Source organism: Tauraco erythrolophus, unplaced genomic scaffold (assembly GCF_009769465.1).
Source record: "Tauraco erythrolophus isolate bTauEry1 unplaced genomic scaffold, bTauEry1.pri scaffold_50_arrow_ctg1, whole genome shotgun sequence".
Taxonomy (NCBI): Eukaryota; Metazoa; Chordata; class Aves; order Musophagiformes; family Musophagidae; genus Tauraco; species Tauraco erythrolophus.
In genome coordinates, this window is record NW_028238618.1 from 377332 (window position 1) to 391254 (window position 13923).

General features: G+C 57.0%; 2 protein-coding genes across 2 annotated transcripts; one reads left to right on the forward strand and one right to left on the reverse strand.

Annotated features, from left to right (window-relative positions):
* Positions 1-2691: 2691 nt before the first annotated feature.
* LOC104375552 (myosin regulatory light chain 2A, cardiac muscle isoform) lies at positions 2692-6350 on the forward strand. The gene is given in 6 exon segments (XM_086630816.1): positions 2692-2775; positions 3687-3762; positions 4629-4733; positions 5917-6001; positions 6072-6120; positions 6252-6350. Coding segments are annotated over 6 exon segments (450 nt in total). The 5' UTR covers positions 2692-2739.
* A 68-nt stretch (positions 6351-6418) lies between these two features.
* Positions 6419-12155, reverse strand: LOC147525910 (coiled-coil domain-containing protein 63-like). The gene is made up of 12 exons (XM_086630811.1): positions 12105-12155; positions 11845-12008; positions 11503-11692; positions 10684-10797; positions 10006-10187; positions 9582-9763; positions 8942-9162; positions 8411-8485; positions 7816-8008; positions 7270-7476; positions 6607-6710; positions 6419-6502 (listed from the first exon to the last, which is right to left on the reverse strand). The coding sequence occupies exons 1-12, from the start codon at positions 12153-12155 to the stop codon at positions 6419-6421; spliced, it is 1767 nt and encodes a 588-aa protein (XP_086486937.1).
* Positions 12156-13923: the final 1768 nt, after the last annotated feature.

Below are 13923 nucleotides of genomic sequence, written 5' to 3' on the forward strand. Positions count from 1 at the left end.
CCCCTCGGCTCTCTTGCCTGCCCTTTTGCTCAGACAGACCCCAAACCCCATCCTGAAATCCCTTCCCTCAGCTGCAGCTCCGTCCAGATGAGGAGGGCATTCCCAGATCAGGAGTTTTCTCCTCTCCGGGCACTTTTCCCTACACGTTTCCCTGCTGCCTACTTAAATCCTCCCTGCAATGCCATCCTCGCTGGCTCAGCCGTGGCATCTGGGTGTCGAGGTGCTATTGAACGGCAAGTGCCAGGGATCAAACACGGTATTTGTGTCCTTTGGGGGAAGGAGCGCAGCGTCTGGGCAGAGCCTGGCGCTCCGGGGATCCGGTTTCCCGCTGCCTTTGTTCCCAGCCCTGTCTCAGCTCTCCCTGCCCGCCCTCCAACCTCCTCGGCACATGGAGGGGACGATGCCGGGCAATGAGTCCGGCAGCCACCCATGGCCCAGCCACCGGGTCATGGCCACGAGGGGCACAGCAGAGCCTAGGGGGCTACGGCGGCAGCTGAAGAGCACCATTGGACCACCAACACCATTCCCACCCCAGTACCGTTGGACCACCAGCACCTTCCCACCTCAGCACGCCGGTGCCACCAGAGCGAGACGAGAGGGAGGGAAGACAATTAAATTAACAGGCTAAAAGTACGGAAGACAAACCAGAACCGCCCCGATCGCCAGCAGCTCTGCTCTGCGAGGGCGGTGGGGACAGGTCTCGGACCCCCGCAGAGGTTTTGCAGGATTTCTGCCTGCCCACCCATGGGTTCGGGGGCTCCCGCTGCAGAAATGCAGCCTCTGGCCGGGGTGGCCGTGCCATGCCCGGGCCGATAAGCCGCAGCAGCCGGGCGGTGTGACTGCCACCGCTCCCGGGTGCTGCAGGATGTGGCCCCACACCGGCTGCCAGCTCCCAGGATAGGGAGAGTTCTTTGTGTGCGTCTCGCTGGGACCAGGGCGAGCAAGTGTTTGGCTTAACTGGACGACAGGTGCCTCGGTGGGGGGTGACACATGAGAGAGGAGCCCCGCGTGCCTGCCCAGCTTTGTGGGAGCTCGGCATCTGCCTCCGGCCTCATCCCAGCACTCTCGGATGGGGCGCTGCATCCGAGCTGCTGCTGCGGCAGGGACGGTCCCCTCTGGCCAGAGATGGAGTGGCCAGGCAGCTGCTTCTGGTCTTCGGGCACCACAAACTATGTGACCGTGTTGCACCCAGGGCCAGGAGGCTCCTCCACCTCCAGCATGCCAGCCCTGCGATGGGGAATGAAGGCTCCCAAAGATGCCTGGCAGGACCACAGCAAAACATCCACGTCGCAAGGCTTGGGGGACTGTAGCTGGGGATTCCCCCCCTGACCAAGTCCTCCCGCACATCCCATCGGAGAGGAAAAGCCCGGCCGCAGCCCGAGTGACAAACACAGGTGGGATTGCTCCTGTGCCGTCCCCGCTATGGGTCGGCATCTCCAGTGTGGGAGCTGCGGGGCCGCCTGGCACTGCGTTAACCTTGAAACCCTCTCTGGCTCACATGTCCCGTCAGCCGGTGACAACGACAAGCTGCTCTTCCAGATTAGAGAGAGAGGGACAGAGAAAAGTCCAAGACAAGAGGGTTGGGGGCGGCTAACTTACCTATTACAGCCAAAAGTGGGCATGGGGTTATTTTTAACCCGGAGTGGGATGTATTTCTTGTGAGGACTCCAGACACCTCTCGCAGCAACATCGGCGGCTGTGCGAAGCCATGGTGAGTACCGAGAGCCTGAGGCTCCCGCAGGAAAAGGCAAGATCTGTTAGCTTCTTCACCAGGATAGCTTTAACGGGCACGGAGCGGTGGAGGTGACAGGGAGCTGATGGCCAAGGATCCCTCCTGCTCCAGAAAGGAGGTCCGCAAGCCAGGGAGCATCTGGCTGCATGGGAAGCATCCCACGGGGAACAGCAAGGTGTCTCGCACGCTAGCAGAGCTTTCTAACTGGAGCAGACCACTTTGGGGTCCAAACGCTATCTTTCTGCTTCCCCTTCCTCCATGCAGCGAGAGGAAGGGCCGTGTGTCCCCTAAAACCATCCCGCGCTGCCTCCTCCTGGCAGACCCCCCCAATTAGAGGGAAAAGGTGCTGGAGCGCATGGCTGGACCGAGGGATGATGGGCAGGGTGGGAGGGCGCACGGCTCTGTCCTCTGCTCCTGTTCAAAAGACACATCAAACCATTTCTGGTTGTTTCAAGCCTCGATGTAGGAGGAGGCAGATTTTTTAATAAGCAAACATTTTAATAAGTGGTGATTTAGTAAGAGGCTCAGAAAGGTAAGGAAGCACCTAACAACTACAGCCCTTGCGTGCAACCTCAGCACCGCTCCCAGACCCGGGTTTCCATCAGGGAACATCTCACCTCAGTGCCGATCCCTTTACCTGCCGTAGCCTTTTAGGGGGAACGCAATTTCCCAACTCATCTTTCCCTGGACCTATTTGCCTAAATTCACCAGGAAAGCAAAGACAGAGCTGTAATTTAAGCAGGAACCCTGATGTCCCTCCGTAGCTTAGAGGGTTGTGTGTGCCCAGAGCTCCTGAGCAAAACACAGGAAAACCACCGAGCACCCAAGCGCAGTGACAGCACCAGCCCAGAGCTACCGTGAAGGACTCACGACTAAGAACAGGGCAGTTCCACGCTTTTATTCCACACCACAAAAAGGCAGTGAGCCAGTGATACACACTTGAACCCCTGCAGGCACCCAAGAAAGCCAAGAAGAGGATTGAAGGTGCTAATTCCAACATCTTCTCCATGTTCGAGCAGGCCCAGATCCAAGAATTCAAAGAGGTAGGTGGGTTTGGTAGAAACGACCGAGGGTCCTTGATGCAACGTGACCTTGAGCTCCTTCCTCCGCGCTTTCAGATGGGTGGCAGCTGGTTTGCGACAAGAGGCAGCACGCCTGGTTTTGAGTCATTTTATTTTAAAAGTGCGAATAACAACTCAGTGACATTGTTAAATACGGCATCGCCTCGAAGCTTCCTGGGAGCCCGCACCCCGCAGAGGAGCCAGCAGCATCCGGGAGAGCGGGAGCACGTCTCCCAGCCAGCTCCCACCTACTGTGCCAGGAGCTCTGCATGACTTACCCCCTGCATGGCTGGCACAGTCCTGGGTAGATCCCAGTTACAGGGATAAGATATAAGAAGAAATTATAAGGAAAATATTTTTTACAATGAGGGTGGTGAGGCACTGGGACAGGTTGCCCAAAGAAGCTGTGGCTGCCCCATCCCTGGAAGTGTTCAAGGCCAGGTTGGATGGGGCCTTGAGCAACCTGGTGTAGTGGAGGGTGGCAGGGGGGTTGGAACTGGATGATCTTGAAGGTCCCTCCCACCCCAAACCGTTCTGTCATTCTGCGATAACTGGTCCCAGCTGGGGGAGCTGATGGCTCAGGCTGTCCTCCCCAGTTGGTCTCATTCCAGGGCAAGAGGGGTTTGTCCAAGGCAGAGGGTTTGTAGGGCATTAGGGTTTGGGCTGCTGTAGGACGTTGTGACTCCACGCTGCCCAAGGGCACAGGAGCCAGGATTGCTGCTGGATCAAGTTGTTGCTCCCTTGCTGAGTGAGGACCCCCAAAGCCCCATCCTGGGCAAGGCTCAAAGTGCCCTTGTCCCATCCAAGCCAAAGGGAGGAGGAGGAGGGTACTAAAGCCTTTGCAAGGGCCAACAGCTCTCCCTGTGCTCCCTGCCCTCCTCCTGTGCTTCCAGGCCTTCACCATCATGGATCAGAACCAGGATGGCTTCATCAACAAGGCAGACCTGAGAGACACCTTTGCTGCGCTCGGTGAGTCCCCTGTTCGGACCTTCCCCTCAACAGCTTCGACGATGTTAGACCTCCTAAGTGAGAACCCAGCTGTGAGCTCCCGTTTAACGAAGCCCCAGCAGTTAACTGGATCTCCGGTTTTGCCAAAAACCCCCTGATCCAAACTGCTTCTACCAGCCGGTGAGATCCCACACGGGGGCACTCAGAGCTGCTCCCGCAGCAGCAGGTGTTTGATCCTGTAGGTCCCAGAGAAGAGCCAGCTCCTGGGTTACCCACAGCCAAACGCTCCCTGCCTTCTCGCGTGGCTGTGCCCATCCCACGGCGTCCCCGGCTGTACAGGCACTGGGGGGATTTACGGGATTTGTGGGAAGCTGTGAAGTTGGGAGCTTGGCTCCCTCATCACGGAGGCCAGCACAAACCAGCGATGGGGCCAGGGAGTCCCAAAGACAACCCATCCTCAGGCAGAAGGACGTAGGCGTTCAGTCCTGTTCACTTCTGACATTGGAGGCCAGGAGGAACCACGACCCTGGTGGTTTTGACCCAAAACGTCATCCAAGGAGGGTTGAAGCAGGCTGATCCATGGGGCAGTGAGGGAAGGAAGCAGGACAGCTCGGCCCTTTGCAGCCCTTTTTTCTGTGATCTGGAGCCCGAGAAACCAGAGGTGGATAATTGCAGCCCACTACCCCTTCCCGCTCCTGCTACCGCCGTTCCTGGGCAGAGGTGGCTCCCCAGGGCTGCGCTGCTTCCCTCAAATGGGGGAAAAATCTCCAGGGCAAAGCTCCATGATGTGTCCTTTAGCTTCCAGCATGTAGAGCAGAGCCCGGAGGTCTGCACGGATTTGCAGCTGGACAGGGACACACGATTCACCCAAAGCTGCTCTCCTCTAGGGTGCCTGAATGTGAAAAACGAGGAGATCGATAAGATGATAAAGGAGGCACCTGGCCCCATCAACTTCACCGTGTTCCTCACCATGTTTGGTGAGAAACTCAAGGGTGAGAAGGCACCCAGGGAGCTGGGGAGGGGTGTCAGTGGGGCCACACACCACCACCGATATGCCACCCCAGCTGCAGAAGCCACCCAACTCCCAGGGCCTCCATCACCCTTCCAGGTGAGACCTGTCAGAGGCTCCATGGAGGCCTCAGGTGGGAGCTGACAAAGTGAAGGCAGGTGGCACCGACTGCCATACTGCAGTGTGCAGAGCCCAGCAAGTGAGTCAGAGCAAAGATGCCAAGAGGTGACACCTGGGATGACCATGGGATACCTGTGAAATTATTTCCCTCACCCATCCCTCCCACATTCCTTAGTGCCAGCTTCTCCCAGTGGCAGCACATGGACCCCCCGAAAGATACAGGCTTTGTTGAGACCATCACTGGCAACAACCTCTTTCCCCAAGAGCTCCAGTCCTCCTCCTCCAAATCCTGGACTTGGATGCTCTCCCTGCCTCCCCATCCCAAGACACTGCAGATAGGACAAACTCAGCGTCATGTACCCTGAGCAACTGTCCCCAGGGAGGTCCCTGCACCCCAAAACTCATGCTGACTTGCAGTACCAACAGTCCCAAAGGCAGGGCTGGGGCTTCCTGTCCAGAGACCTGCATCTCATCCCATGTCTCCCCAGTCTGCTGGGTGGTAAGAGCAGGTCTCTGAGCCTCAGTTTCCCCAGCCATTTAAAAAAACCCGACAGGCTGTGATGCTGCTGTTCCCATAGAAAGAGGGGACAGAAGATCTTGCAGCACCTCTGAGCCTGCTGACACCAACGGCCACCCTGGCAAGGGCACTGGCTACAGCATGACTCTGACCCAACGGCCCGGTCCGGCTGCTTCCTGTGTCACTTACACAACCCAAGGCACGCAGCCTCCCGGCAGATCTCCAGGAGACTCCGAGGCCCCTAGGGCCGGTGCCTGGAGCTCTAGAAATACACCCCAAAGATTAGATAAGACACCGGATGCCAGACAGGCGGCCTCACAGCCTGCTCTGAGGGCACACAACAACCCTACACCTGCTCTGCTATGTGCCACCGCCTGCGCTCGAGACCCCGGCTGCAGGGTCAGCATTCCTGCGGGACCCCCGCTTCCCAGCCTGCCCCCATCTTCCCCCCAAAGGCTGGGCGAAGCAGGAGGCTACGGCTGACTTCCTCCTCTGCCACCTCCAATGGCCTTGGCCATGTCACCTGCAGGTGCCGATCCAGAGGTGATCCTGAACGCGTTCAAGGTGTTTGATCCAGAGGGGAAAGGCCTGAAATCTGCCTATTGAGTGCAGGGGTGACCGGGGGGGAGGGCGGGCATCCCCACCCCAGTCTCCCCGGTGTTCACCGCGCTCTCTTCTTTGCAGCATCAAAGAAACGCTGATGACACCGGGTGAGAGGTTTTCCCAGGAAGAGGTACGTGCTCCTTCCCACCCTCTGCCAGCCCCTCATGCCCTCCATGCCGAGAGACCCCAGCCCTCCCTCCTCCCAGCCCAGCCACAATCGCCTCCTTGCACCACCTTTCCACCCTGGCTCTTTCCTAGCAGATCGATCAGATGTTCGCAGCCTTCCCTCCAGACATGTCTGCCAACCTGGATTACAAAAACCTGGTCCACGTCATTACGCACGGCGAAGAGAAGGACTAGGGCCCCGCTCAGCGCCGCTGCCAGTGCCATGAGATCGCCTCTCTCTAGGTCGCACAGGGCCGGGGGGATCATTTTGTTGTCAGCAGTGGGCGAAGCTGCAGCAAAATGTCACCCATGGAGCAATGGGAGCAGCAGAAGGCGTTGGGCTCCTTCTGGAGCAGAAGGGAACCAGAGTGACAGCCGGGGCGAAGAACAAGACGAGAGCTCAAGTCTAAAAACGTTTAATTTGCCTCCACCGGGCTTTCCCCCCACGGACTCTGCTCCTCCCCTTGCTGCCCGGGCTGGCAGCGCTGGCTTGCTCCTTCTCCCGGCTCTGGAGAACCAACTGGTGCAGTTGGCCACGGTCCAGCGGCACCTCCACTGTAATAAGTGACATATTAGAATTTGCCAATCAAATAGAAACCACCATCGTCTCAGGAACTAGCTAGACCTCCAGCCTTCATCCTGAAGACCCCTGCCCACGACCACCAGGAGGCGTGTCAAGGAGGAGCCTGAGGCGCATCCTGAGGCGGGGACTATGGAAATGATTTCCTGGGAGAGACTGACATTGGGGGGGCTGTGAGTGTGTTTGTATAAATACAAGAAAACTGCCACGGCGGGGGGGCGTCTTGGTGGAGCGGAGACTCCCGGCGCACCCAGCGCTGTTTGCTTGCTTGCCCTAAATAAATTTTAACTATTAATTTTACAGTTATTGGCTGTTGAGAATCATTTTCTCGCCAAACTATTGAAATTAACCTATAACATCCACTGCACGAGAAAATGGCCGCCCCGTCACAGCACCACACCCCGGGGGTGGGCCGGGCTGGTTGGGATTGGCCAGGGAGGACAGCTGGCCAGCAGGGGATTGGCCGAGCAGCCAGGGGGCGCTCGTGGATTGGCTGCACGGCCGTGGCCCCTCCCTCCCACCTCCCACACTCACGGCCATCGGTGGCGTCCACGGTGTCCGCGGTGTCCTCCAGAGCGGGGGGCGGTGGGCAGAGCTGGGCCCGATCCATCCCATGGAGCAGCTCCGCGCCGCCCAGCATCGGGTTGGCGATGGGCTGGGGCGGGTACGTGTCCTGGGTCGACACGTAGCGCCGGAACGACTCCGCCAGCAGGAGCTCGGTCACCATCTCCTCCATGACACCTGGTGGGAGGGAGAGCTGTGCCACAGAGCCCCCGCCCAGCCCTGCCCAGAGCCACCCGGCTGTTTGCTGGGCACGCGCTGGGACGGGACTGTGCCAGTGGGCAACTGGGGCCTGTTGGTTTCCCTCGGGCGGGGTCCCACACCCACAGCCCAGAGGAAGGCTTGGGGCTCCATGGGCATGTTCATACAGCTCCTTAGCTCCCAGACTCGCTGGGAACTGGACACCCACACAGGAGGAGGAAGGGGAGAAAACCAGCTCGAACGACAGCAGAGTGCGAGGGGTGGGGACATACAAGAGCCAGGGCACACGGCGGGGAAAGACGGGCAGCCCCGACTCACCGAAAAACTGCTGCACATTCAGAGGGGACATCTCCCCGTTCTCTCCCAGTCGGGTCGTTATCCTGGACAGGTCGCACTTGGCTTTCTTGAACAGCGCCTCCACAGTGGATTTGAGCTGGCCCACGACTCTGCTGCTTTCTTTGCATTTGTCCTCGTGCCAGTTCGCTTCCTCAGTTGTCTGCCCGAGTTTTTCCTATCAGCAAAGATTTTGGCAGAGGTCACACCAGCCCCCTGCTCTTCCCCCCACCCCAGTGCTGGTCAGTTCCAGTATGGACACTGGAGACATCCCAGTTCAGGGATGCTCCTGTCCCTGCAGAAGAAAGACCCTACGAAGGGGGTCCCAAGCTCCCCAACCCACAGGTGAGGCCCCAGGCGCTGGAGGACCAGGGCTGGCAGGAGCCCTGCAGTCACCCTCTCACCATGCACTGGGGCCTCTCAGGAGACAGGGCTACCAAAGCCACTCCAGGGCCCTTTTCCGCCCACACCTCTCCAGCCCTTGGCCGGAGCACTGTTGACAGGACCAGACTCCCCAGGACACGTGCTGGGATGGACAAGGATCTGCTGCCCTTGCAGAGGGAAATCTGGGCTGCCATACCTCCAGCTCCTTCAGGACATCAAGGCTGCTGCTCTCGGCGTCCTCTTGCTCTCTCACGAGAGATGCAATTTCGTTCTGTGTGAACACAAGCACGTGAAGGGATTACTGGCTGAATGTCCACCAGATGTGCCCAACCGAGCCTGGGGACCAGGGACGTCCCGCTTGACCCCTCTGGGGACCACTGTCCCCAGCCCAGGAGGGCAGGTGATGACCCCACAATGGGCAGCACTTCCCACTGCAGCCAGCCCCACCGGTGGCTGAGGTGGCTCTTGGCCCTCCTGGATAGTGCAGTATTTGTGCTGGGTACATGGTGGCAGCATTGAAACAGTTTTAGCTCTGAGAAGGCAGCGGGGTCTGACTAGTGGAGTCATATTTTTGGCTGCCCCTTTGCATTCCCCTAGTCATGCCATGTGGCAGGCTGCGAGCTGGGCTCTGGTGTGGGCAGTGATGCTGGACACATGGGAGGGGAAAACCACCCCAATTCAAAAGTACCAGCTGAGAAAGGGAAGAGATGAAGAGCCCGGAACAGACCTGGAGGTCACGGATCCTCTGCTGCATCCGCTCTATCTCATTGTTCAGCTCAACGACAGAGCTGAAGCGCACAAAGTTGTTGTGCTCTTTTAGGAGGAAGCTGTTCACCAGCCCATCAAGGTCTCTGTCCTTTGCCATTTCCAGCAGATATTCATAAGTCACTTCCCAGCTCTCGAAGGTCTCCCATCGGAACTGCTTCTCCTCCTTGGCTGCCTTCAAAGCTGAAGGTGAAACGGAGACCCTGAGTTGTGCGTGTCCCCACGGGCTGCCCTTTGCAGAGCCTTCCCCTGTGGGTGTGGTGGGGTTTGGCAAGGAGCTCGGCACAGGGGGGGAGGAGTGCTGGAAGGGCAGAGGGAAGGGGGCAAACACAGTGGGATCCCTCTCCAGGAGGATTAAAAGGAGCCGTGGGTGCACAGAGCGGCAGGTCTCTGCCTCCCCATCCCTCCCTCTGGCCCATGGGCACCCCAAGACGCGGGGTGCTGGCTGGTCTCACTTGGTCATCACTGTTTGTCCTTTTGGCTTGCAGGGGAGAGGTCCTGCCTTGGCGTGCAGCGTTATAAATCGCTATAAGCAGCCCCCTTGCCAACCCCGGACTCCTGGTTTGCGGTCCCTGTTGCACGTATTTTCCCTCATCCGATACCTTTTTTGGCTTTGGCCTGTTGCTCCAGCTCAGAGCGATCTGTACTCTTCATAAACATGAAACTTTTCAGCTTGGTGTCCTGGGCAAGGACACGCTTCCGCTCCTGAAGCTCAATATTGTAGTTGCTGGTGTCCTCAGCATGCTGTTCTTTCGCAGAGGAAATGCGTGCCAGAGCCTCCATCCTGCCCACAGACAGCAGCAGGTTACACCACGTGTAGGTACAAGGATTTGCATTCCTGGCAGTTCCCGTGCATCTCCGGCCTCCCTGCACTGACCAGGCACCCAGCCCCTCGCGCCCAGCTCTCATCGAGAGCAGGGAATGCCCTCTTTGAAGTTGCAGTCACCCTCTCTTCACATTGACACTCATCACCAGCACTGCCCGTCTGTGCCAAGGTTGTCACAGAGGGTTCGCAAGGCCACGTACCGCTGCTCGCAGGCTTCTTTACATTCCTTAACGGCAGCGTCCATCCCTCTCCTCTGGTGATCCAGCTTCTTATTGATCTTCAGGTAGTTTTTGTCCAAAATCTTCTTCTGAATCCACAAGCTTTCAATCTCGTCTCTGAGCATGCTGTTTCTCGTCACGGTGGTATCAAATTGGACAGTGACCTGGGGAGAGGGAAGCAAACGGTTTGAAGCTGGTGCAGGACTGGGAGGCTCAGGTCTCTGCTGAAAGACCTTGACCAGGGCTGGGACAAACACAGCCCAAGCGATGTTAAGAGATGTTAATTTGGCCCCGCACTATCCTCCTCCCCAAGACAGAGGGGGCAACAGTAGGCCTGGCTGATGGCAGCAGAGACCTGGAGCTGCCATTGTCCAAGGCGAGGTGCTTCAGGCAGCTTGGTTTTACCACTAAAGAGGCGCAGACCTTCAGGCCTCTTGGCATGGCACCAGTGCTGCATTTAGCTGTCACCAAGCTAGAAGGGGCCTTTGAGAAAGCCTGGCAGCAATCAGGCCAGGGGAACAAGCCAGCTCCTTTACGCAGCTTGTGTCAACCAAATGCATTTGCACCGTTACCTTTTGTCCTCACCAAAAAGGGGTTTGCACAGAGGCCCCACCGTGGTCCTGCCCGTGGTCTCCAAAGCTCTGCAAAACGCTTGCTTACGTGGTTTAGCCGCATCTCCAGCATCTTCATCTGCTTTTGTAGCTGTTTGCTACTGTTGGCTTCCTCCACCTTCAATGCCATCTGCCTCACAATCTCTTTTTCCAGCTCTGGTATCTGCACACACAGAGAAAAAAAAAAGTATCATCTCCACCCTTACGTTCTGGACTCTTGTCAGGACACTCAGCCAAAGAAAATACCCTCTGTTGACCTGAACTACAGCAATCGTGTCATTAATGAGCTCCCAGTTAGAGAGGCAGCATTAATCCCAAAGAATCCCATCCTGCACATGCAGAAACATCAACCATAACTAGGAATGGATTTATTTTTGTGTCACGAAGGAAACACAGCTGCCTGTGGAGGGAAATTCAGCAGGTGTTGGACAACGCACAGCCAGCACTGTGCAGAGCAGAAGAGGCATCGAGGACGGTTTTTTTGGTAGTGATACTGTGCTGGCTGGGCAGGGAACAAAAATGCTCCATTTTTGCCTCTTTTTTCAGGAGAAAAAAGAAGTCAAAGGAAAAGCAGAGGGATGTTGCGTGACCCCAGGCAGGTACGTGCCATCAAAGAGGAGCTGCAGACACCGGTGGGACAAGAAGGCTGCGAGTCAGACCTCCCTTTTCTAGCCAGTGCTGCTGACTTGAATGGGACCCTGGCTCTATCCATCTGTCATTGTCATGTGCCTTTTGCCAGGGAGCAGCATTATATCCCAAGGCCTGAATTAAATGCATTTTACATCAAGGAGTCTCAGCCACAGGGCTCGCTCTGTGACTCCACTCTCCTCCACCACGCACAGCCAAGGAATGGTCCAGATGCTCTTACCTGCTTGTCCAGGTCTGCTAACTTGGCTTTTCTCTTTGTAATCAGAGAATCACACTGATTCCTGATCTCCAAAAGGCCCTGGAGCTCCACACATCTTTTGTTTTCCTGCATTTCATTCCTCTTGGAGGAAATCTGGCTCAGAGTTAATGACAGGTCTTTATGTTCTTGAGTCAGCGACTCTATTTCTTGTCTGTAAAAATGGAACGACAAATGACATTTAGCACATCCCTCCTGCAAGTCCGGAGCAGGTCCTTATCGCTTCCCACCTCATCACCGAGGTCCCCGGATCTCGGCACGGAGGAACTCCCCGAGCACAATGCAGCCAAGCGAAGCGGCGCTCACCTCTGAGCCTCCATTTGCCGTCTCACGTTGGCACCGTAAGATTTCCTCTTCTCCGCTGCTATCTGGAACTGCTTCTGCAGTCTCTGGATTTCAGCTTCAGCCAACATTTCTTCCTTTTTCACAGAGAAGCTCACAGCCTTCTGCTTCAAAGAGGACCCTCCCTGCTGCCACAGAGCAGGAGAGTTTGGTCACTTGAGCAAACAGGGCCAGTAGTGGGAGACAGCAGAGCTGGACACAGCGGAGCGCGTTAATGGCATCACCATCTCCGGCTGTTCCGTCACCACCTTCAGCTCTTCGCTGCCACCCAACATATTCGTTGCCTCCCGAAAGACTGAGCCACATGAACCAACTCCCTGAGGGCTTCTGATCCACTTCAGAGCAAAGTCCACCAGGTGCTTTGCTCTCGAGTAACCCGCCCCCGTGCTACCTCCGCTCCCCCGGCAAGGAGGCGTTCACAGCAACCAAAACCAGTGCCCATCGGCCACTGTGGCTGAGCCACAGGCAGCACCTCCATTCCAGGACAGGGGGCAGACCTCCAGCAGCGGGGAGGGCAGGCGACAGCAGGTTGTCACCTCTTTTATCACCCAGAGTGATCGTGAGGACCACGTGAGTCAGAACCAAACCTGTGCTGGGGACGTGAACGAACCCGGCTGACTTTGCCCAGGAGCGGAGCGGCAGCACTGCCATCCCCGGCTGTGGGCAGGTGACTTCTAGATGAGAAACCACCGAGTTAGATCCACCACTCCCTGTGTCCTCCTCAGCTGACCCATATTCCCCACCCCTGCCTCTCCCAACATCCAAATCACAGCCCACGGCCTCATGCCCAGCACAGGTGGGCAGCAGAATCCGCCCACCGCAACCCAGCACCCTGCTGCCCAAAGTGGCTTGTGCTTCAGTTTTTACCTTTGAGCCCTTCATTTCTTCCAGCTACTCCGCAGTTGATCTGCGGGTGCCTCGGGAACAAGGAAGCCTCCGCGGGGACAGGCCTGCTTTCTGAGGGGAGAAACGAAACCTGGGTGAGGAGGTGGTTGGGCCCCCCTGCCCGTCCCTCAGCACCCGCTCACGGGTCTGGCACATGAGGAAATCATCACCGATGGGTGCGTGATGAATAAAAGGAGAGCGTTTTGTCCTGGTTTTAGCTGGGACAGAGTTAGCTCTTCTTTTTAACAGCCAGAAGAGCTCCGTGTTTTGGTTTTACTCAGAGGCTCGCTCTGAGAAGAATGCTGATAGCAAGCTGATGTTTGTGGTTGGACGTGAGACTCCAAGGACTTTTCAGTGTGCCGGAGTGCAGAAGCACGGCGGGATAAGGGGGGAGCACAGATGGGACAAGGGGGCCACGATTCCCCTTGTGATTTGTGTGGAACTTAAGACTGGGGGCCAAACTGGCCAATGAGTATTCCATATCATGCAGCGTCATGCCCAGTATAAAAGCGAGGGTCAGACGGGAAGAAGGGCTTTTGCGCTTTGGCTTTTGCCGCTTTGGCTTTTGCCGCTTTTGCTCTTTTGCACTTGCTGTGTTTTTCACTCTATTGCTTTTTTTTTTTTCCCTTTCCTCTCTCTCTCTCCCAGCACTCCCACTCTCTGAGTACTCTCTCTCTCTCTCTGCCCCTCTCTATTTCGGGGCCTCGCGTTCGTCCGGGATTTGCAGTTTTTGGGACGAGACGGGCTTCGCATACGAGGGGGTGGTGAGCACCTACACTGTATTAAATCATCTGTATTAAATTGTTCTTATCTCAACCCACGGGTTTCCCGTTTCTCCTTTAATTCTCTCCCTCATCCCTGGGGCTGGGGGAGGGTGAGTCAACGACTGTGGGGGGGGCGGTTTGGTTGCTGGAGGGGCCTAACCCACAACACGTTTGTAGTCACGTCACTGCGAAACACGCTCCTCTTCCCGAGTTTGTAAGTAGGGGATGAACAGATGGTTTAAGTTATTCCACCCCGTTTGGTACCCGGGTTTCCACAGAAATCCTGGTGAGGCCAGGTCCCCTCGTGCCAGCAGGCAGAGCCCTCGGGGAATGCAAGTTGGGGATATCGCCTGGTTTCAGCCTCCGTCCCGCTGCAGCCAGGGAGAGAGGGCAC